This window comes from Prunus persica, chromosome G3, assembly GCF_000346465.2.
Source record: "Prunus persica cultivar Lovell chromosome G3, Prunus_persica_NCBIv2, whole genome shotgun sequence".
Lineage (NCBI taxonomy): Eukaryota > Viridiplantae > Streptophyta > Magnoliopsida > Rosales > Rosaceae > Prunus > Prunus persica.
This window is the reverse complement of record NC_034011.1, coordinates 5,612,658-5,635,411: the sequence shown is the minus strand read 5'-3', so window position 1 is coordinate 5,635,411 and position 22,754 is coordinate 5,612,658. Positions and strand designations below refer to the sequence as shown.

The window sequence follows — 22,754 nt, the reverse complement described above, 5'->3', positions numbered from 1 at the left end:
ATCAAGGGTGGAATTATGAATTTTTCGGTGGGTAGGCTAGCTAAAATTTTTAGCTTAAAATCTAATGATTTCACAAATCCATTGACTAATTTTCATCTGCATCGATATTGTCCGCAAGTTCTTTTTTAATGTAGACAATCATAGAATCTTCTAAAAACTCATTCTTGCAGTTTGAATCCGTTAAATTTTTTTTGGCATCAATTGAATAACCTTCACAAATATAAAGTGCAAATATATAAATACTTAAGTTTCACATATATATATTGGTGGTAAACACAAGAACAATAGAATTAGGTTAACATATTGTTTCGTTTTTGAAAGTCTCATCCCACCTGTGAATTTCAATTACTTTATATGTCTGGAATTTTGGATTGAAGGACTTGCGAGGATTTTTATTGAGTCCAATGTTAAAAGCTTTCGCTTTTTTTTTTCTTTTTTTTTTAGTGGGTAAAAAAAGAATAATTCATTAAAAACTTCCAAAAGGGTTTAGAGAAGAATACAAATAAACTTTAAAAATTTAAAAAAAAAAAAAAAAAGTTCCCTAATGATTTGTAGTTGATGTTGGCCATACAGGTTTTTTTTTTCCTTCTTCAAAAACCTTTTGCCAAAGGCGATTAAAAAAAAGACAGCAGACATTGCTAGTGACCCAAGCTTCTTGTGATGGGCCATATAGATATAGGTTTATTATCATTTTTTTCTTCAAAACTTACCTAGACTACAGCCCACCACAACCTTTGATTATATTTACAGCTAATAACAGTGGCAAATCCAAGATTCGAAAGCCAACCAGGGAAAATTTACATTGAAAACTTGACGGTACTAGTGAATTCCATTAACAAACATAGAAAAATACACCTAGTCAATATAGGCCTCATCATTTGGCCCACGGGCTCATGGGCCAATGGGGGCTCGCCCGGTCCATCGAAAAAAATTCCAGCCCGGCCCGTTATGGGCTTTGAGATGGCCCTGCCCGTCTTGAGCTGGGCTAGGCTTGGGCTTGGATGTCTGAAGCCCATAGGCCCAGCGCAGTCAAGCCCAAGAAAGCCCGGCCCGGCCCTCTTATAAAAGCCCGGCCCGTTAGGCCCACATACATATATAATTATGTATAAATAAGAGTTTAGGTTTAGGATTATATCACTTAAATCACATATATAATTTGTTTCATTTCATTTACTTTTCTTTACTCATTCCTAGTTTATAATTGGATGATTAGCACATTAATTTGTGTCAATTATTAATTCAACAATTATATGTATATAAAAATAAGATGAACAACATATCACATCACCAAATATAATCATATCACGAAACATAATTGTACCACCAAATGTAATCATGCTTTTCTTGAACACACTACCAAATATTTGCATATTTATTCATACCATCCTTTAAAAAAAAATATTTTTTTGATACTTATTATTTTTTAAAACGTATTAAGGTCTAATTATGTAATAACCTCAAAGATAATACTTGGTTTTATTATTTTTGTGAAAAATCTTATTAAGTTGTGTGACTTTATTGGGTGTTTTATGAATTTGGTTTGATGTGAAAATATTAGAATTAAGTGAGTTTAATCTCAAATTTGGACTAAAATGCCCTTATGATTAAGTTTATGATTTTTTTTTTAATGAAGTAGGCTCATTTAGGCCTGGCCCATTAGGCTTAGCCCGGCTCGGCCTGATGGGCTTTCTCAAGCCCGGCCCATAGGAAGGCTTGGGTTTTGAATTTTTTAAAAAAACTCGGCCTGGCCCGGCCTGATATTTTCTCCCTTCTTTAAAGCTCGGCCCGGTCCGACCCATTGACGAGCCCTAAGTCAATAAACGTAATGAGCATTACCCTCAAATGCATCTTTATACATAAATAAAAACTTATAAAAAAATAAAACAAAAACAGCAAGTAAATGCAATGTAACACAAAAATAATAGCATAGGCTTACCCACAAATATTAATATATCATCAAAAGATAACCAAAACTCATAGCCCTTACGTGAGACTCTATTTCTTAATCGTTGGATTAAATTGGTTAGTTTGATCCAAGAGTTAAAAGATAGAACCTTACCTAAGGACTATATATAAGACCCTTATTATAGAATGACTCAGAGAGAGAAAATTTACAAAATGAGATTGGCAGCTCCACGTAGGTCCGCCCTCCACGTAGGTCCGCCCATGTTTAATAAGTGCTGCAATAACTCGAAATAATCTAGAAGCCATGTGATGAACAAGTAAAGAATCAAAGGTCAACCTGCGGATGCATGACATAATCACCTATTCACATATGACATAGTAGGTGATGAAATATGATATGGTAGGTGCAACTTCCATGGATGAGATGGGCTTGAGGAACAATCCCGGAATTGCCCTTTGCATGTAAAACGAGGAAGCCTGACAAATGGTCAAAAAGAGCTCTGCCATTCATCTAAACATGAACAAGGCACCTTTGAAAAATAGAAAAAATGATACTATCTTTTGAATCTTGGTGCAATATTCACATGAAGAGTGTCATTCTAATGACTGGCAAGGAAATACCAACGGATTCTAGGCCAGTAGAAAGTCTCAAGTTTGAATCTTCATTGCATTTTTAAAGGGGTGTTTCGACAGTTTATCTTTGTATTTTTTATTTATTTGGTAATTGGAACAACAAGGGCCGGTGCAATTAAGAACTGGACCCAGACGGTACCTGCAAATCATGTGAGATATTGTTGTGAGGTTGCCAAATTCTGATGGATGGTTGGTGTAATTTGTTGCGGCCTTGTGTTGCATGCCATTGCCTAACATGAACATCAAGGTCGGCCAGCCAGAGGACTTTTTGCAAAAATATAGATAGGGAAAAAATAGGACATTAAATGGGCAAACTCTACTATAGGGGAGGAGGATTTTTTGTGTCTCAACCACCTAAAATTTCAATTTATTCATTAATTACGCACCTTTCTGCAGTTGTACCTATGGCCTAAAAAAATTTATGACGTAAAACGACACATTTGGCTTTTAATAAGTTCCATGACTTTGGAATAGTTTGACTTTAATAAATTCCATGTACTTGGAATACTTAGAGTTCTCAATGTGTCTAGATTAATGGGGTTCATTAATTTGGGTACTAGTTCAATGTATGGGGTGAGAGATTTAAATATTTGTATGCATAGACTTCTCAAATCAATTGTTGAGAATTGAAATTGAAAACAAAGAGAGTGTTCTTTTATCTTTGCTCATAATCTGGGTATTCTTAAAATAAACGAGTTTGAGTATTTTATCCTATATTTTATGCCAAGTTTTGGGTATTCTTAGACTAAACAGGGCTTGGTGGTTCGTGGTTCATGTTTTTCAACATCCTTGCTCGAGTGCCGCTGCATCAGTTATGTTATGAAATAATCTGATATGTTATATTGTCAAATTATCAATGGGAACAATTAGAATCCAACTGGAAATTGATTGAAATGCACTGTTTGGCAAGGGACTAATATTTTGTAAATGACTGTAGCATGAAACAGAAAGGACATATGAAAACGGTAGCCAAAGGACATATGAAAGGAAAAGGAAAGCCCGAAGTATTTCCATATTTCCGCGCCAAGTTTGAGTTCACATGAAACAGAAAGGAAAATCAATACGAGATTGAACGCATGTGTTGGGCGTGAAATGACCAAACACTTCCAAACCAATCACCCATTGGCATGTTTGAAAGCTTTTTATTATAGAAAGAAACAAAAAACTTTCTAACATGGCGATGCAGGGTAGGGTAGGCTTGGCTACTGCCACGGTGACATCTCGTTACATTTAAGTTCTTCTCAGTTTCCTCACAACATGCATTAATTGCTTCTCTCTCCTCCGAGGTGTCAAATTTTGGACAGTGGAGATCATTTCTTTGAGCAAATTTCAGATTGTTGTTTAAATTGAACACGGTTCATATTCAAGTAGGTTTGGAAATGAGATTTGACTTTCTTTCTTTGTGTATTTATTGTCTTCATATATGCTTTTACAGTATAAATTGAATTGTGCTAGAGTGAAGAAAGCGTACAGAGCAAAACCAACACTTGTTTTTCTAGTGTGGTTTGGCTAGAAGTTTTCCAAGGGCCAATTTCTGTTCTTTTCTTCTGAATTCAAAATCTTGGCTCCATTTGTGAAAGTTAGAGCTTCTGTGCTTAACTTGGTGGGTTTTTGTTGAAATGGAGGGTGGTGATATTTACAGAACTGGCAACAGTGTCCAATTAGGCAGTTCTATGAGATGGAGGAACAATGGTGTGGAAGTTTTTTCGAGGTCTTCGCGTGAAGAAGACGACGAAGCAGCTCTTAAATGGGCAGCACTGGAGAAGCTTCCTACTTATAATCGTTTGAGGAAAGGTATACTGACTTCGCCGGCTGGCGAGGCTAGTGAAGTTGATATACCAAATCTTGGCTTTCAAGAAAGAAAGGAATTGATTGAGAGGTTTCTGAAAGGTGCTGAAGAGGACAATGAGAGGTTCTTGTTGAAGCTCAAGAATCGTATCGATAGGTAATAAGAAAGCTATGAAAACAAACAGGTTTACTGTGTTCTTCTCATAAAAATTCAGTTTAGCTATGAAAAGAATTATTCTTTGTAGGTTTAGGAACATAGATAAGCCCACATGCTTTATACCTTTATGTCTTTTTGTTTTGCATTTATTGTTTGAGTTCATTTTGGTGTAAGTGCCTTGCCGACCCAAAAAAGAAAAGATAAACCAACATGAGGGAAAGATGTTCCAATTCCAGTTACAACCTCCTAAAAAAATCCAAATTTACGATGAAATTCCGGTGTTGGATTCTTTAGTGGTGGAAAAAAGCTGTGTGATCGGCATTTGCTTTTGGAATTTAAAGTTTGTTTTATGCTTTTTAATTGAACTTTCTTTAATGGGTTGCTATTTCTTGAATATTTTCAGAGTTGGAATTGATCTTCCAACAATTGAAGTTCGATATGAGCATCTAAACGTAGAAGCCGAAGCTTATGTAGGAAGCAGGGCTTTGCCTACACTCTTTAACTTCATCATTAACATATTCGAGGTAACGATGCAGCAGAAGTTTATGTAGGAAGAAGCTCTGCAAGCACAGAGGTTTTTGTTTTTGGTTTAATGATTTTTCAGTGATATTGTCCTCAAAGTTTAATTAGTTTTTTCCATTGATTTTGAAGGGCATCTTGAATAGTCTCCGTATTTTTTCAAGTAGGAAGACACATTTGTCTATCCTCCACAGTGTTAGTGGAATCATAAAGCCTAGCAGGTGAGAAAAGGGCCAGTTTGTCTTCTTTTACCTTCCTCACTTTCAGAAGAAAAAATGAAAATGATATTTGGTCACCTAGTTATCATTTGTTTTGTGTGCTTCTTTTAGAATGACATTGCTATTGGGTCCTCCAAGTTCTGGCAAGACCACACTGTTGTTGGCTTTGGCAGGAAAGCTCGATCCAGATCTAAAGGTGCAAAGGAGTCTCATTAATACCTTTAAGTCTTTATCAAATTGGTTTTCGGAAAAATCTGAATGATCTCATAACTAATTTGAAGACCAAATGTTATGCCTCAGCTTTCTGGAAGGGTGACTTATAATGGCCATGAAATGAATGACTTTGTACCCCAAAAAACTGCTGCATACATCAGTCAACATGATCTTCATGTTGGAGAAATGACTGTAAGGGAAACCTTGGCCTTTTCTGCAAGATGCCAAGGGGTCGGAACACGCTATGGTTAGCTCATTCTAGGAACTGTTTTTCTTTTCATTCCATATCTATTTTTGGGGAACACTCAAAAAGGATTTAGATATATGTAAAGCAATGACTCGTTTTCATTTTGGTCATCTGTAGATATGCTTTCAGAGTTGTGCAGAAGAGAGCAAGCAGCTAATATCAAGCCTGATCCAGACATTGATGTCTTCATGAAGGTGAGGAAAAAAAGCTACTGTCCATTGTTGAACACACACGCACACACAGAGGCAGAGTGTATAGCATGGACTTGGTTATTTTGTGAGAAGAACATGGACTTAACTTCTCCGAAATGATACGTATTACATAGAAACATTAACTTTCGGGATTCATGAGATTCTGTTTTCCCCGACCTTCCCTTCTGGTGGAAATTATGCCATGGAAACTTTACAGTAACTGAAAGTTATAATTTTGCTTGCTTGCTTCATATTACCTAAGTGAATAAATTTATTGACTTTTTTCGAGTCAAGAATACTTGCTTTATTGGCTTCTGATATTGTAGGCCATAGCAACCGAAGGGCAGGAGGTGAATGTAGTGACAGATTACATTTTAAAGGTAAAAAAACCGAGAACTTTACCTTTGATCATAAGAGTCCTTTCAGAAAGCACTAGACAATTTTCTAAACACAGTTATATCCAAGTCATTTTTATTAATAGATTCTTGGACTGGAAGTCTGTGCTGATACCATAGTAGGGGATGAAATGTTAAGAGGCATCTCTGGAGGACAAAGAAAGCGTGTTACAACAGGTAAAGAAATTCAACAACTAATGTAATGCACATCATCAAATTGTTCTTGTCTGCATACATAACTGATTTTTAGTATTTTAAAATTTTTATGTACAGGTGAGATGCTTGTTGGACCAGCAAACGCATTGTTCATGGATGAGATATCAACTGGTTTGGACAGCTCGACAACATTTCAAATTGTGAATTCCATCAAGCAATACATTCGCATTCTTAATGGAACGGCTGTCATCTCACTCCTCCAGCCAGCACCAGAGACTTATGAGCTCTTTGATGATATTATCCTCCTTTCGGATGGCCAGATTGTGTACCAGGGATCTCGTGAACATGTGCTTGAGTTTTTTGAATCTATGGGCTTTAAATGTCCTGAGCGGAAAGGCATTGCTGACTTCCTACAAGAGGTAGCTAGGTGTATTTATATAATTTTCTGTTCTCTCCTATTTATCATAGGTTGGTGTAGTACATGATGAAAATTACATGTGGAGTAACCTATCTCATTCTATGCATCGTTGAAATTTGCCATAGGTGACATCAAGGAAAGATCAGGAGCAGTATTGGGCATGCAAAGATAAGCCTTATAGATTCGTTACAGTCAAGGAATTTAACGAGGCATTCCAATCATTCCATGTGGGACAGAAAATAGGAGATGAACTGTCAATTCCATTTGACAAGAGTAAAAACCACCCAGCAGCCTTGACAACCAAGGAGTATGGTCTTAAAAAGGGAGAACTGTTGAAAGCTTGCTTTTCAAGAGAATATTTGCTAGCAAAGAGGAATGCCTTTGTCTACATCTTCAAGCTGATCCAAGTAAGTTCTAATTATATATATTTTAGTTCTTGATTTAATATTTTGGACAGAAGTTTTATAATTTGTAATAATCCTTTTTCCTGCTTCTAGCTGACAGTTATGGCTCTGATTTCCATGACACTCTTCCTACGAACCAAGATGCACCATGATTCAGTAAATGATGGAGGAGTTTACGCTGGCGCTTTGTTCTTCATCGTGGTCATGGTTATGTTTAATGGGATGTCAGAGCTTCCCATGACCATCATAAAGCTTCCTGTATTTTATAAGCAAAGGGACCTCTTCTTCTACCCTGCATGGACATATGCTCTTCCAACATGGATTCTCAAGATCCCTATAACAATTGTAGAAGTAGCACTTTGGGTGTTCACTACCTACTATGTGATTGGATTTGATCCAAATATAGAACGGTAAATAAGTAAAACATCATAACTCACATGTTTGTCATGCATACCAATCCTTGATGCATGGTTTTTTGCACATGCTGCAGGTTGCTTAGGCAATATCTACTGCTGATACTTGTTAGCCAGATGGCTTCTGCATTATTCCGTTTAATTGCAGCAGCATGCAGGAACTTGGTTGTTGCTAACACCTTGGGTTCATTCGCATTGCTCATAATGTTTACATTGGGCGGCTTCGTGCTTTCTAGAGGTACCAGCAATGTTAAGACATAATTTATTCATGGGAATGACTTTCTTCTCATAATTTCATTGCAGCTAATATGATGCTTCTGGCATTCCTTAATTTCACAGATAATATTAGAAAGTGGTGGATTTGGGGTTACTGGATTTCGCCTATGATGTACAGTCAGAATGCAGTAGTAGTTAACGAATTCCTTGGGAAGAATTGGAGACATGTAATTTATTGAAAATCATCTTGTATTTGTTTCTTCAAAATCATTTATATAATTTTGTGTTTCTTTCTTCAAACTCATCTGATGTCTGAATTTACTTTCCTATAAAAGGTACTCCCAAACTCGACAGAGTCTCTAGGAGTTGAAGTTTTAAAGTCTCGTGGGTTCTTTCCACATGCATACTGGTATTGGATAGGTGTTGGGGCAATGGCTGGATTTGTTTTACTATTCAACAGTTGCTACATTGTAGCTCTCTCCTACCTAAACCGTGGGTATATCTACCTTATCCATCCACTTAAACATTTTACAAATTGAGATTATCTACTAATGTGCCAAAAACTTATTATGCAGCACTGGGGAAGCCTCAGGCTGTTAAATCAGAAGATTCCCAAAGGGATGAAAATGATTGCAGAACCGAGGGAACGGGCATATTACCACGCAATCAAAATAGCTCAAGTGAACGTTCCAAGACAGGTGCTAAATCTCATCCATAATGTGCACCTGAGCACCTCCAAAGGTTGTCTGTGTTTGTGTACTTCTTATGTTACTGCCCTTAACTAATTTTAATTGGCATGCAGAGAGTACGGGTCAAAATAGGACAGAAGTTTCTCTCCAGACTATTCATAACACGAAAAGAGGGATGGTTCTTCCATTTGAACCCCATTCCATCACCTTTGATGAAATTATTTACTCAGTTGACATGCCACAGGTAACTTCAAACCAAAAATGAGTACAATTCCAAAAGTTTCATTCCGAAATCAAATACACTGTTTTAGTTTTTTTTGTTAGGTTACTTCAAAACAACTATATCCAACAAAGTATGAACCTGCAGGAAATGAAGATCCAAGGTGTCATGGAGGACAAATTAGTGCTTCTGAAGGGTGTGAGTGGTGCTTTCAGGCCAGGTGTTTTAACAGCTTTGATGGGAGTAAGTGGTGCTGGTAAAACCACTCTCATGGATGTACTGGCGGGTAGGAAAACTGGTGGATATATTGAAGGGGACGTCAAAATTTCGGGCTACCCAAAGAAGCAAGAAACCTTTGCCCGGATTTCTGGATACTGTGAGCAAAATGACATCCATTCCCCTCATGTAACTGTCCATGAGTCTTTGATCTACTCGGCATGGCTTCGTTTGCCACCAGAAGTCAAGTCTGAAACCAGAAAGGTTAGTATGATAATATCTAAAACCAGAATCTGTTTCAGGGTTTATGATTTGTGAACAATCCAAACCAAGTCAAAATTGGGTTGTCAAATTCACCTTCTTCATTTTTCCTAACATTAAATTTCTGGTAATCACATGTCAAGGTATGTAAAAAGAACTGTGCAAATCATGTAGTAAATCTAACAAAGAAATATGAAAAAAAAGCAAACATAGCAAATATAAAAAAGCAAACACTACTTTATGTGATTCAAAAAACTTGCTATGTCTAGGGCGGACATGATACAAAAGTAGGCCTAATAGGAGAAAATCACAAATGGCCTTTTCTTGATTTTATATATCAATGGAAAGAAGCCTTTTATAGAAAGTATGCAACTTGATCATAAGTGGCATGCACATTTACTTGGCTATCGTGATTTTAATTTCTAATTCTGAAATTCTTCTAAAGATGTTCATTGAGGAAGTGATGGAACTTGTGGAACTCACCTCATTGAGGCAAGCACTTGTTGGGCTGCCTGGAGTGAATGGCCTCTCAACTGAGCAGCGCAAAAGGCTAACCATTGCCGTTGAGCTAGTAGCGAACCCCTCGATAATATTCATGGATGAGCCAACTTCAGGGTTGGATGCAAGAGCTGCTGCAATTGTCATGAGAACAGTTAGGAACACAGTGGATACTGGCAGAACAGTTGTTTGCACCATCCACCAGCCCAGCATTGACATATTTGAAGCTTTTGATGAGGTGAGAAATGTTAATTGATTGGAATCTAGAGGTTCTTTTAGGTTATTTCTCGTATAAATATGCATGATGAATAAGAATGTGATTGCAGCTACTCCTACTGAAGCGCGGAGGACAAGAAATATATGTAGGGCCATTGGGTCGTCACTCTTGCCATCTAATTAAGTATTTTGAGGTAGGATGTCATGGACCACATATCAAGATGCATTTGGGACTACTTGTCTTTTTCGTGCTTGGATCGTGTTTATGTCTAAAACTATGTTGTTTCGGATTTATATTGAAAAGTAACTAAAAACATAGTTTTAAAAATAAGAACTATATATAAGCACCAAAAATACAAGTAGAGGATCCTATTTCCATAAATATATCCAACATTGAATGTTTTTTATTCTTCCTTCACTTATACATGGTTTGCTGTGAATTAACATTATTTTCTTTGAATCAAGGGAATCGAAGGAGTAAGTAAAATAAAAGATGGTTATAATCCAGCAACTTGGATGTTGGAAGTTACAACATCAGCACAGGAATTAGATTTGAGGATTGATTTTGCCCAAGTTTACAAAACTTCAGAGCTATACAGGTCTGTTACTTGATATGTCACTGCTACATTGTAAGATAGCTTACCACCTATAAAGGAAAAAATGCTGAAACATCCCTTCCCATGTTTATTTATCTTAAATCAGTAGCTGAAATCTTTGCCTGGCATAATATGGTTCAGGAGAAACAAGCAACTTATTAAAGACTTTAGCAAACCTGCTCCTACTTCAAAGGACCTCTATTTCCCTACTCAATACGCGCAATCGTTTCTCATCCAAACCATTGCTTGCTTATGGAAACAACATTGGTCATATTGGCGCAACCCATTATACACAGCTGTAAAAATTCTCTTCACAATTGTCATAGCATTGATGTTTGGGACGATTTTCTGGAAACTCGGTTCCAAAACGTAAGTAAGGACATGGAAACAAAAAATTGAGTTGGTGAAACTCATCAGGATTATTATTATTTTATTTTTCACTTTTCCTGTATTGAAATTTACTGTGTATTATGAGATTCAGGAAAAGGCAACAAGATCTGTTCAATGCAATGGGATCTATGTATACTGCTGTTCTCTTCCTTGGGGTCCAAAACGCTACATCTGTGCAGCCTGTAGTTGCTGTTGAAAGAACTGTCTTCTATAGAGAAAAGGCGGCAGGGATGTATTCAGCCTTGCCATATGCATTTGCACAGGTGATTGATTCTTAGATTGTCAAGTGTTTCAATCACCAAATTTAATTCTCTCTCTCTCTCTCTCTCTCTCTCTCTCTCTCTATATATATATATATATATATATATACATGTATTATTCAACTTCTTTCTTGTCACAGGTTTTGATTGAGCTTCCATATATTTTAGTACAAGCTGTGGTCTATGGAGTTATAATTTATACGTTGATCGGATTTGAGATGACTCCGGTCAAATTCTTTTGGTATCTATTCTTTATGTACTTCACATTGTTGTACTTCACATTTTATGGCATGATGACTGTGGCTGTGACACCAAACCATCACATTGCTTCTATTGTTTCCTCTGCATTTTATGCAATGTGGAACCTCTTTTCAGGATTCATTGTCCCACGACCGGTAAGTGTTGCTTAATTAGTGTTCTGGATTAGAATAAGTTTTCAGCATATACATGCCCAAATTACTAATTGTTCCTTTTGTCAATTTTATTTTACTGCCTGGCCAAGAACAGAGGATTCCTATATGGTGGAGATGGTATTACTGGGCATGTCCTATGGCTTGGACGTTGTATGGATTGGTTGCATCACAGTTTGGCGATCTAAACCATGTGCTCGACAATGGTGAAACTGTCAAACAATTTTTGGGTGATTACTTTGGTTTCAAGCATGATTTTGTGGGAGTGGTTGCAGCTGTGCATGTTGGGATTACAGTGCTCTTTGGATTCATCTTTGCCTTCTCTATTAGGGCGTTTAATTTCCAAACTCGATAGAAGTTTCTTTTCGTTATTTGTAAATGACAAATTTAGACTGCTAAAAACAAAAAACCTATCGAGTCATTGTAATTCCTTGTTAAACAAGAAACCTAGCAAGTCATGGCAGGAACTAAGTACCATGCTTTGGTTTAAGGTTTCTTAATTTTCAGCAACCCCTGAAATATAGAAAACTTATGCAGAAATCAGGCCAAACCAAGAAAAGCAAAACCTAGTCATCTATTTGGACCAGCAATGGCAACCAATGTCTCAGTACACAAAGCATGCTTTGTAAGTACTTGTAAGGGTTAGGATTTTTGCACTGAGTTTTGCAGCTTTGCTTAAGCCATACGTATAAATGTGAAATTTGATTGGTATGCCCAATATTGGATAATTATGTCTCAAATTCTTGGCCAAAATTTTATAAAGTTTTTACATTTTTGTTAGTATGTTTGGGGTTTTTCTTTTGTGTGCACCAAATGTTGAAATCATCTCAAACCTAGTCAAAATGGATTCCACATGTTCTTTTGATTTGCTTGTGCAAGAAAATAAATTTTACATATTGAATGGGGGATAAGAGGCATGGAGATATCAAATTTTGGTTTCCAGTCCATATAGGTCATAAAAAAGAGAATTTGACAACTCTGATGGGGGCGCTCTTAGCTAGAAATGATTTTTACTAATGAATAAAGATACATTGATAAGAACTTTCATCTACCTACGATTGTATACATACTACAAATCCTATGTAAATTAACAGACTGATAATAACTTTCATCTATCTATCAGCGCAGTGGTGATTATAACCTGTAACATCCAATGTAAATATGGAAACCCACTTTCTACCGCTTTTGGAAATTGAAAACCTTAATGGAAATGGCAAAAATTAATCCAAAGAGAACCACAAATGCAGCAACAACACCTGCCACTACTCCTAGAAAATCATGTTTGAAGCCAAAATAATCTTTCAAAAACTGTTTAACTGTTTCACCATTGTCAAGCACGTCGTCTATATCTCCATATTGTGACGCAACCAGTCCATACAAGGTCCAAGCAACTGGACATATCCAATAATACCATATCCACCACACAGGAATTCGCTGTCATTAGCCAGGCACAGTTTCATTAGCATCGAGCTATGCTCGAAACAATGTGGCATTTAAGAGGAACTAATTATATGAAGGCAGTACTTACAGTTCGTGGGACAACAAATCCCGAAAACAGGTTCCACACTCCATAAAATGCAGAGGAAATTATAGTAGCTATGTGGTAATTTGGTGTCACAGCTACAGCCATCATCCCATAAAATGTGAAATATAACAATGAGAAGTACATGAAGTATAGGTACCAAAAGAATTTAGCAGCGGTCCACTCATGTCCCATCATTGAATACACTATGACAGCGTATGCCACAGTTTGTGCAAAAATGTATGGAAGCTCAATTATAATCTGCAGAAAACATGGACGTTGCTTATAGAAACATATATGCATATTGGCTCATTATGAGATAAAGTATGATAGTTGTGTAAATTGATTACCTGCGACAAGGCATATGCTAAGGGTGAATACATTCCAGCCGCTTTTTCTCTGTAGAAGACAGTTCGTTCAACTGAAACTACTGGCTGCACACTACTAGCATTTTGGACTCCAATGAATTGAACAGCACAATACATACAACCCATTGCATTAAACAGGTCCTGCTCATTTTTCCTACAATTTTTATAATAATGTGTTTATATGTAGATAGAAATTACGATAGGTTGAACTTTCATTCAAGAATCAGTCGATGTAGCTTACGTTTTGGAGCCAAGGTCCCAGAACATTGTGCCAAACATGAGGGCTATGATAGTTGTGAACAAAAATCTTACAGCAGTATACGGTGGATTGCGCCAATAGGACAATCTTTGTTTCCAAAAGCATGCCATGTACTGAGAAAAGAATGACTGAGAGTATCTAGATGGGAAATGGAGGTCTCTGGAATCAGGAGGAGGTATGCTTAGTTGTCTAATAAGTTCTTTGTTTCTCCTGAAACACAAGCCAAACAATTGTACAACTTCATATCATATTCTAACTATGTAATCGTGGTTACCCTGACGAGGCTAGATGAATACAAAATTCCAAATAATTAGATGTGTTTTACTGCCTTGCACTGCTGTCAGTCATGCATTTACAAAAGTACCTACCGATACAGTTCAGAATTTTTGTACACTTTGGAAAAATCAACCCCTATAGCCTTTTCTTGTGCTGAAGTGCTAACTTCCAACATCCAAGTTGCAGGGTTGTAACCGTCTATAATTTTACTGACTCCTTGGACATCCTATATGAATTGCAACTTCCATGTCACTAAAAGCATGTGGATTAACACTAAAACTTATTGTTCCATTGCATATTTATCATTAAGACATACCTCAAAATACTTGACCAAATCACAAGAATGGTAACCTAAAGGCCCTACATAGATCTCTTCCCCTCCACGCTTCATCAACAATAGCTGGAACCTCAAGTTCATTGTATTACTGTTAGATAAAAAGATAAACCATGAGAATATGTAACTTTAATGATATTCCAAAATTTCTCACCTCATCAAAAGCTTCAAATATGTCAATGCTTGGCTGATGAATTGTGCAAACAACTGTTCTTCCAGTGTCCACAGTGTTCCTGACTGTTCTCATGACAATTGCAGCAGCTCTGGCATCCAGCCCCGAAGTTGGCTCATCCATGAATATTATGGAGGGGTTTGCCACTAGTTCAACAGCAATTGTGAGCCTCTTCCGTTGCTCAGTTGAGAGACCATTCACACCCGGCAATCCAACTAGCGCTTGCCTCAAAGGCTTTAGTTCCACAAGCTCCATCACTTCCTCCACAAACATCTGCAATTACTTAGCATTTAGAATTGCTATAGCTGATGAATACTTAAGGTTCTAGTTGAGTTATGAAGCTATCCTTCATTATCCAGATAAAAGGGGGTTTAAGGCATCAACCTTTCTTGTTGAAGAATTGACTTCAGGCGGTAGGCGGAGCCAAGCAGAAAAAAGCAAAGACTCATAGACAGTAACATAAGGAGAATGGATATCATTTTGTTCACAATACCCTGAAATTCGAGCAAATGTTTCTTGTTTTTTGGGGTATCCAGAAATTTTGATCTCACCCTGAATATAACCACCAGTTTTCCTACCAGCTAGAACATCCATCAAAGTGGTTTTACCAGCACCACTAACACCCATCAGAGCTGTGAGGACGCCAGGCCTGAAAGCACCACTCACACCCTTTAGGAGCACCAACTTATCCTCACTGACACCTTGATTCTTCATTTCCTGCAAGTTGAATTAAAATAGTATGTTTCGTTTAACATGACTGCGCTGTTGTAAAAAAGCCAAGACAACAAGCAACTTGAATCCTAAAAGTTTAGCGTTGTTAGTTACCTGAGGCATATCAACAGAGTACACAATGTCATCAAAAGTGAGTGATTGCTGTTGAAAGGGAAGAGTCATTCCTTTTTTCTTATTTGAATTGATCCCGGTGCCAGCCTTGTTCCCTGCATATCAGTTAAATGTATTTAGCTTATGAAAGGATGAATATATAACGTCATAAACTTCTCAATGACACGGCTAACTTTCAAGCATTGTCACCTGCATTTTCAGCTGTTGCATCTTGTTCATTTGTTTGAGACTCTTCTGATTGACTAGCCTGAGCCTTGTCATAAGCTGCAAAATTATTTGAACAATGTTAACACATAGGCTCTCACTTTTCAAGTTATGAATTCAAGGGAAGGTACCCACAGTCGAGGTAAGTGAGGGCAAAAACATAAGCCAAGTTGAATAGTAGCATAAATCCTATGAGCGCCCCAACTCCTATCCAATACCAGTATTCGTGTGGAAAGAATCCTCTAGACTTCAAAAATACAATTCCCAATGGTTGTGCTGTATTTGGAAGAACCTTTCAGATGGAAGAAGTTCAGGCGTTAGAGAGATTACAAGACAATCACAGAAATATTGTTTTACATGGCTAAACCAATAGCTTACATGCTTCCAGCTGTGCCCGAGGAACTCGTTTACTGCTACTGCATTCTGCCCGTACATCAGTGGCGATATCCAGTAAGCCCATTTCCACCATTTTTTTATATCCACTGCAACAAAGAAAAGTGAAAGAAAGAAGGTTTATGGGGACTTTCTTGTGAGGTGAGTTTAGTTTGATGTCAAACTCAAATCATACCTCGTGACAGAACAAAGCCACCATTCACAAAAAGTACCAGTAGTGCAAATGACCCAAATGTGCTAGCAACAATCATATTCCTACCAAGCGCTGCAAGAAGTCGAAATAATCCAGAAGCCATTTGATGAACTAGTACGAATATAAGGTATTGTCTAAACAACCTGCACATCCATAGATTAACAGAACAGAAAGTGAAAAAAAATGTGAACAAATGTTTCCTACACATCTACAAATCCAGGTATATATAATTACCTATTCACATTTGGATCGAAACCAATGACATAATAGGTGACGAAAACCCAAATTGCAACTTCTACAAATGAGATGGGGATCTTGAGGAACCATCCAGGAAGTGCATATGCCCAGGCAGGGAAGAACATGAGGTCCCTTTGCTTGTAAAAAACAGGAAGTTTGGAAATGGTCAAACTGAGCTCTGCCATTCCGTTAAACATGACCATTATCAAACCGAAAAATAAGGCACCAGAGAAAATGCCTCCATCAGTTATTGAATCTCGGTGCATCTTCGTCCGCAGGAAGAGTGTCATTGTGATTATTGCCATTACTATAAGCTGTTAGAACAAAGAAGATTAAGGAATTATAGATGCATGACAATGTATTGTATATAGTTCAACTAAATACTAAAACAGATTTATCACCCACTTGGGCAAACTTGAATACGTAGACAAATGAGTTCCTCTTCATTAGCAAGTATTCTCTTGACATGCAGGCTTTGAAGAGGTCTTTCTTTCCAACACCATATTTTTGGGGTGCCAAAATGTCTGCACTCTGTTTGCTCTTGTCATATGGAATAGCAAGCTCCTCATTAATCCTCTTTCCCACATGGAATGACTGGAATGCATCAGAAAATTCCTTGACTGTGACAAATCTGTAAGTCTCATCTCTATTAGCCCAATATTGCTCCTGATCTTTCTCTGAGGTCACCTACAGAAATTAATCAATTATGCAAAAAGATTATATTAAGGATATGGGTAGGGCACACAAATTTAAGGGATCAATAACATATTTATAGGCTTCTAACCAAAGGAAATAAAGTGGAGTTTACACTTACTTCTTGCAAGAAATCTGCCACTCCTTTTCTTTCAGGACACTTGAAGCCTAAAGACTCAAAAAACTCTAGCACATGTTCACGGGGCCCCTGATACACAATCTGACCATCGGAGAGGAGTATAATGTCATCAAAAAGTTCATAAGTTTCTGGTGGTGGCTGGAGGAGAGCAATAACAGCAGTTCCATTGAGAATGCGAATGAATTGCCTTAGCGAGTTCACAATTTGAAAAGTTGTTGAGCTATCCAAACCAGTAGATATCTCATCCATGAACAGAACCTTTGCTGGTCCAACCAGCATCTCACCTGCAATGCAATCGACGGAGATATTCAGATAAATACATTTTATTTAAAAATAAAAATGTGTGACGATTTACCTGTTGTGACGCGCTTTCTTTGACCACCCGAAATACCCCTTAGCATTGCATCCCCAACCATGGTGTCTGCACATATGTCTAGTCCCAAAATCTGCAAGTGGAAAGCAAAGTTATTTATCAATTGTTTAAATTGGATTGTTTTTTAAAGCACTTAATGAAGACAGATTGTCATATACCTTCAGAACATAATCTGTGACAACACTTGACTTCTGCCCTTCTATAGATGCTGCCTGGAGCATTGGAAACACCAAAAATTAGTTTTAATCGGCTGACTATAAAAACTGAAGATTTACTCATGCTAGATATCTTGAAATACATTTTAGCTACTATGAATATGGATGCATAGATAGTCATAACCAAAATCCCAAAAAAAAACAGTTCATCTAGCTTCAGTTTTCCACCTTCATGAAGACATCAATATCAGGATCAGGATGAATATTTTGTGCTTTCTCTCTCCTTGACAATTCTGCCAACCATTCTGCAGATGACCATATAATAATTGTTCATGATTCTTGAAAGTTGGAAATAGAAAAAATTGGACTGAATTCTGGTAAATAAACTATGAGACCATAATTAAAACTAACCATTACGGACTCCAATCCCCTGGCATCTAGAAGAGAAGGCCAAGGTTTCTCTTACAGTCGTTTCAGGATTATGGATATCATGCTGACTGATGTAGGCAGCAGCTCTCCAGGGTGCAGATTCATTCATGTCAAGGCCATTGTATGTCACCTTCCCAGAGAACTGTATGATAAGTTCAAATGTTTATCAATTCTACTGAAGGTAATTAGCTGAACACAGAGCCTGGCTTCTACTGATGAAAATCCATGAACAGCTAAAGCTCTAGAGCCACCCTTACCTTTAAATCGAGAGGAAGCTTCCCTGCGAGGGCCAACAGCAGTGTGGTCCTTCCAGAGCTTGGAGGACCTAAAAGCAATGTTATTCTTTAAAATTCACACCAGCCCCAAAAACCAGAACAACCAAAAAATTAGTAACAAAATTTGGGGTTAAAAGCTAAAAATGTCATTTCAAGTTTAGGGTCAGAGTCTGCATTCTCACCTGCTAGGCCTAATGATTCCACTAAGATCACCAAGGATAGACAATTTTTTCTTCCTACTTTTAAGCAAGTGGAGATTGGTCAAGAAACCCTGAAAAAAAAATTAAATAAAAGGAGGACAATGTTAATCAGGAAAAATTAGGATATGAGTGTTTAATTTAGTACAACAAGAAGAAGTAATCTTGACTGATTTCATTTGATTGCAGGTTTACCTCCAAAAAATTAATGTAAAAGTTAAAGAATGAAGGCAACGCCCTTTTTCCTACATGAGCTTCTGCCTCAATGTTGACATGCTCATATCTGACTTCCAGTGTTGGAACTTCCACTCCAACTCTGACAAATATCCAAGAAAGATGTTAAAAACTAGTTCAATCATCCAACATAAAACAAAACCAATTAATCAGTTGGCATCCCACATAATGTGGTTCATTATGTAGTTTCTTTTGCGGATTCGAAAACAAGAGTAACTCTAGAGGAAATTGGTGGAAAATGGCTTAATACAAATTGATAGAAGCGAAAAGATTGTGTTGTTATAGGTATCAATCCACAGTTACTGGTACATTGTTTCGATATTCTCTTGAATACTGACCAAATATATATATATATATATATATATATATATATATATATATATATAAAGAACTGGTACCAGCTAATCACTCTTCATTGATTACCTATCGAGACGCTCCCTGAGCCTCATTAAGAACTTCTCGTTCCCTGTTTCAGCATCTCTCACCAACCTCTCAATCAAATTATGCCTTTCTTGGAATCCAAGTTTACGTACATCGACCTCATTGGCCTCACCGCGTGAAGAAGTGAGTAAACCTTTCTTTAAACGATTGAATGTGGGAAGTCTTTCAAGTGCGGCCCACATGAGATCGTCTTCATCATTTTCATGGTTGGAAGTCATAGACGTCCTTGAGAAAACTTCCATTCCATTGTCCGTCCAAATTGAAGAACCGTTTGCTTGTAAACTCTGACCGGCTTCATAAAGATTGCTTGTGTCCATGGCAAACTAACTATAATGTATCAATTTAAACAAATATAAAAAAAGAAAAAGAAGCTAAACTAACAACTCTAAGCTAAATACCAACTTTTCTTGAACCCAACATGCCAAGTCTTAAGCAAAGTGTATGTATTTCAAGAAGAGAAATAATTGGTCGTTCTGCATGTTGAAAATCCAGACCACTTTAGTTTCAAAAGATTTTCAGAAGATTTTTCTTATTAGAATATATGTCTCCATAGTTGGAAAGAGAGAAAAACAGAGTGAGATGTTACCGCCTTTTGTCTCGCTTTGCAGTGGTGCCCGTGTAGGGAACTATTCTTTTGCCTTTTTTCCAGAAAGGATGCCAAGCTTCTTCTTAGGACGCATGAATTTAAACCAGTAACCAAAATATATATATCTTCAAGCATTTTTCTTTTTGTGTTGAAAATAACATTGAAGCATTTCATCAAACACATACCATACCACAAACTTGGTTGGAAGGTATAAAATGCTCTCTTGTCGGACCATATATGAATGTGGAACATTCATTAAGTTCATTCTTGCATGATATGTGTAATTGCAACCTAAGCATTTTATGTTGTCAAACTGTCTAATAAAAAAACATGTCGAACAGATTATCATTGGATTCCAAATCATACGTTCACCAGGTCCCCATCGTCGCAAAGTCATTCATGTGCAGTACCCTATAGCCTTGACTTTTCCAAATTTTTTTTTTTCAAATGAGTAGGTGATATCATAATAATAAGGCTAATAATATGGACAAGCACAAGTCAACCCAACGACAATTGTACTCTGTTTTTTTGTTCATAGTTAACGAAGGGACCAAAAAAGGCCAAACAACCTAACAATAACTACGGGCCTGGTAAAACCAGTTCACCAAGGCCGACACGATTCTGTTGGATTAAATTGGGCCAAAAAGCCATTTTGGGCTCAGCTTGATATACATATCAACCGAGAAAAAAAACGAAAGAAGAAACGAAGGGACTAAAATATTCTAGACATATTCTACTTTGGGTATAGTTTAGTTGGTTGAGCTCTTCCACCTTTACTGATGTGGGCAAAAACTATTTTAAATCTAAATTTAACCTTGCAATGCTTAGAACTCTTAAATTCTTAAATTATTAATGCGTTATCGATATTATTAGCTAACTCTCTTTCATCCCTAATTAAACCCTAGAATACTCAATTTTAAATTATAACTATAATTATATATATATATATAGAAAACAGAGGGAGAAAGAAGTTGTTGATGACGTGTAGCTAAGAGAGAGAGAGAGAGAGAGAGAGAGAGAGAGAGAGAGAGAGAAACAAGTTGATGTGGCATAGCCAAAAGAGGAGGAAAGAAAATATGGGACCACTTGGATGGGCAGCATGTGTGTAGGGTTTGCTTTTAATTTTTTAAATTTTAGGCTAAGCTTATAACATATGTAAGCATTTCTTAAAAAAATTAAAAAAAAAAAATTGAGCTAGGCGGGCACCTAACCTGCCCTGTGCACAAAATCGCCCTTGTAAGTACTGGATGAACGTTTCTAGCTGATCATAAAGACACTACTGTTGTTTCAAGTTAATATAGAGAGCATTCTGTTAATGAATATTTATGTAAACCCCCTCCCCCCCCTTCTCCAATCACTTGTACTAAAAAAACAAAAAGGGATGTCATTGATTTTTTTAATTTTATTTTATATTTAATTCAAGAGAGGGGAAAGCCAAGAATACAATTTGTTCTATATACTTTACTAACTATATTTCTGACATTTTTTCAAAATATCCATAAGGTTGCACGAGTTTTGGCAAAAATAAAAATAAAAACAAACAAAAACTCGCACACATTGAATTTGAAATTCTATTATAGAATTAAAGAGTTATTTTGTATTAAGTTCAACCTCAGGGCTCGTTTGGTACGTCGGACTGTACTGACTAATTTTCGTCGGATAGTATTAATCTGTTCCGGAGAGTACTGACTATTTATCCATAATATTATAAGGCGTTTGGTGCTGTTTCAGATAAATAGTCTGACTAAGTTATACTGTGTTTGGTGATATTTCAAATAACATCAGATCAGACTATTTTTAAAATAAAAAAATTTATTTGATAATTTTAATGGAAATTAAGATTCAAATTACACGAATTTTATTTTTTTTTGGTAAGATTCATATGACAAGATTTGTTTTTCAATTATTTTTGCAAAGATTTTTTGTTCATATAACCCATTATCATAATTATAGTATCTCATAAAAATTCCCAACATACTCGTATACATTAATAAAAATAGTACCAAATAATGTATAATTCAAAGTGATCACATACTAAGGTGATAAAAGCAAAAGGAAAAGTTGTTCATAAACCAAACTACATCAAAGAGTGAATCACAGCTCCCTCGCCCCAAGTAAGATAAGAACAAATGCTTTTCGCATAGCACCATCCAATGTCAGGAGTGTTCTCTCATCACTTGCTTTCTCCAAAATTAGCCGTAGTGCCTTAATTTGGTCATTAATAGATAAGTCCATCTTTGCCAATTCAGCAGCAATATCAGGTCTTGGTTCTGATCCTTTCACCAAACTATTAGTTTTAGTTTTCAATTGGTCAATAGACTCAAAAATCATCTCACCAAATGCTTTAGCCATTTCCTTTTGAATATCAGTATCTGCATTTCGTTTGCGATGTCGACTACTTGAGCTAGCTGAGTTTTGTTGATTTGATCTTGGCAAAGAGGTAGAATGATCTGGTTCAAAGTCAACTTCCTCATCACCATCATTGACATCAATGTGATGCACAGGCTCATTCATCATTTCAGTGGGAGTTGCAGACCCTCTACCAGTTGCTCGGTCCTTCCCAAATATATTCTTCAACCTATCATATATTAGACATTGTTTCCCCCTCCAACTATCAGCATCCTTGTTATGCTGCATCAAAATGAAAAAAATTAGAAATAAAAATATAAGTATAAAAAATATAAGAATTACATATTACTTAACAAGTGTACTAACCTGCACATAAGTGTTCCATGCTTCATCGCTGTCAACCTCAATGCATTTCAAAGAATCATTCCAAGCAAAACCACTTTTGTTAATCAT

The 22,754-nt window shown here is 36.7% G+C and overlaps 3 protein-coding genes across 3 annotated transcripts; 1 reads left to right on the top strand and 2 right to left on the bottom strand.

Annotated features, from left to right (window-relative positions):
• Positions 3,966–12,280, top strand: LOC18783732 (pleiotropic drug resistance protein 1). Its single transcript, XM_020560690.1, has 24 exons — positions 3,966–4,483; positions 4,887–5,007; positions 5,135–5,223; positions 5,332–5,416; positions 5,521–5,680; positions 5,798–5,874; positions 6,198–6,251; positions 6,353–6,443; positions 6,540–6,841; positions 6,966–7,247; positions 7,338–7,654; positions 7,735–7,895; positions 7,997–8,100; positions 8,209–8,365; positions 8,449–8,571; positions 8,676–8,806; positions 8,930–9,262; positions 9,705–9,995; positions 10,084–10,167; positions 10,439–10,572; positions 10,711–10,938; positions 11,051–11,222; positions 11,360–11,614; positions 11,727–12,280. The coding sequence occupies exons 1-24, from the start codon at positions 4,158–4,160 to the stop codon at positions 11,982–11,984; spliced, it is 4,335 nt and encodes a 1,444-aa protein (XP_020416279.1). The 5' UTR covers positions 3,966–4,157; the 3' UTR covers positions 11,985–12,280.
• LOC18784195 (pleiotropic drug resistance protein 1) lies at positions 12,622–19,785 on the bottom strand. The gene is made up of 24 exons (XM_007217030.2): positions 19,349–19,785; positions 18,887–19,007; positions 18,677–18,765; positions 18,477–18,561; positions 18,202–18,361; positions 18,019–18,095; positions 17,794–17,847; positions 17,618–17,708; positions 17,245–17,546; positions 16,836–17,117; positions 16,428–16,744; positions 16,176–16,336; positions 15,986–16,089; positions 15,743–15,899; positions 15,593–15,667; positions 15,386–15,498; positions 14,945–15,277; positions 14,543–14,833; positions 14,371–14,454; positions 14,147–14,280; positions 13,761–13,988; positions 13,502–13,673; positions 13,158–13,412; positions 12,622–13,063 (listed from the first exon to the last, which is right to left on the bottom strand). The coding sequence occupies exons 1-24, from the start codon at positions 19,681–19,683 to the stop codon at positions 12,806–12,808; spliced, it is 4,278 nt and encodes a 1,425-aa protein (XP_007217092.1). The 5' UTR covers positions 19,684–19,785; the 3' UTR covers positions 12,622–12,805.
• Positions 22,047–22,754, bottom strand: LOC109947894. The gene is made up of 2 exons (XM_020559306.1): positions 22,668–22,754; positions 22,047–22,583 (listed from the first exon to the last, which is right to left on the bottom strand). The coding sequence occupies exons 1-2, from the start codon at positions 22,752–22,754 to the stop codon at positions 22,047–22,049; spliced, it is 624 nt and encodes a 207-aa protein (XP_020414895.1).

Coding starts and splice junctions, on each gene's coding strand:
- LOC18783732 (XM_020560690.1), top strand. CDS start 4,158: ATGGAGGGTGGTGATATTTACAGAACTGGCAACAGTGTCCAATTAGGC. Junction 5,681..5,797: donor AGGGGTCGGAACACGCTATG/GTTAGCTCATTC, acceptor GGTCATCTGTAG/ATATGCTTTCAGAGTTGTGC. Junction 10,939..11,050: donor TGGAAACTCGGTTCCAAAAC/GTAAGTAAGGAC, acceptor TATGAGATTCAG/GAAAAGGCAACAAGATCTGT.
- LOC18784195 (XM_007217030.2), bottom strand. CDS start 19,683: ATGGACACAAGCAATCTTTATGAAGCCGGTCAGAGTTTACAAGCAAAC. Junction 18,766..18,886: donor TTTACATTAATTTTTTGGAG/GTAAACCTGCAA, acceptor TTTTTTTTTCAG/GGTTTCTTGACCAATCTCCA. Junction 15,900..15,985: donor TCGGGCACAGCTGGAAGCAT/GTAAGCTATTGG, acceptor TCCATCTGAAAG/GTTCTTCCAAATACAGCACA.
- LOC109947894 (XM_020559306.1), bottom strand. CDS start 22,754: ATGATTAACAAAAGTGGTTTTGCTTGGAATGATTCTTTGAAATGCATT. Junction 22,584..22,667: donor CATGGAACACTTATGTGCAG/GTTAGTACACTT, acceptor ATTTTGATGCAG/CATAACAAGGATGCTGATAG.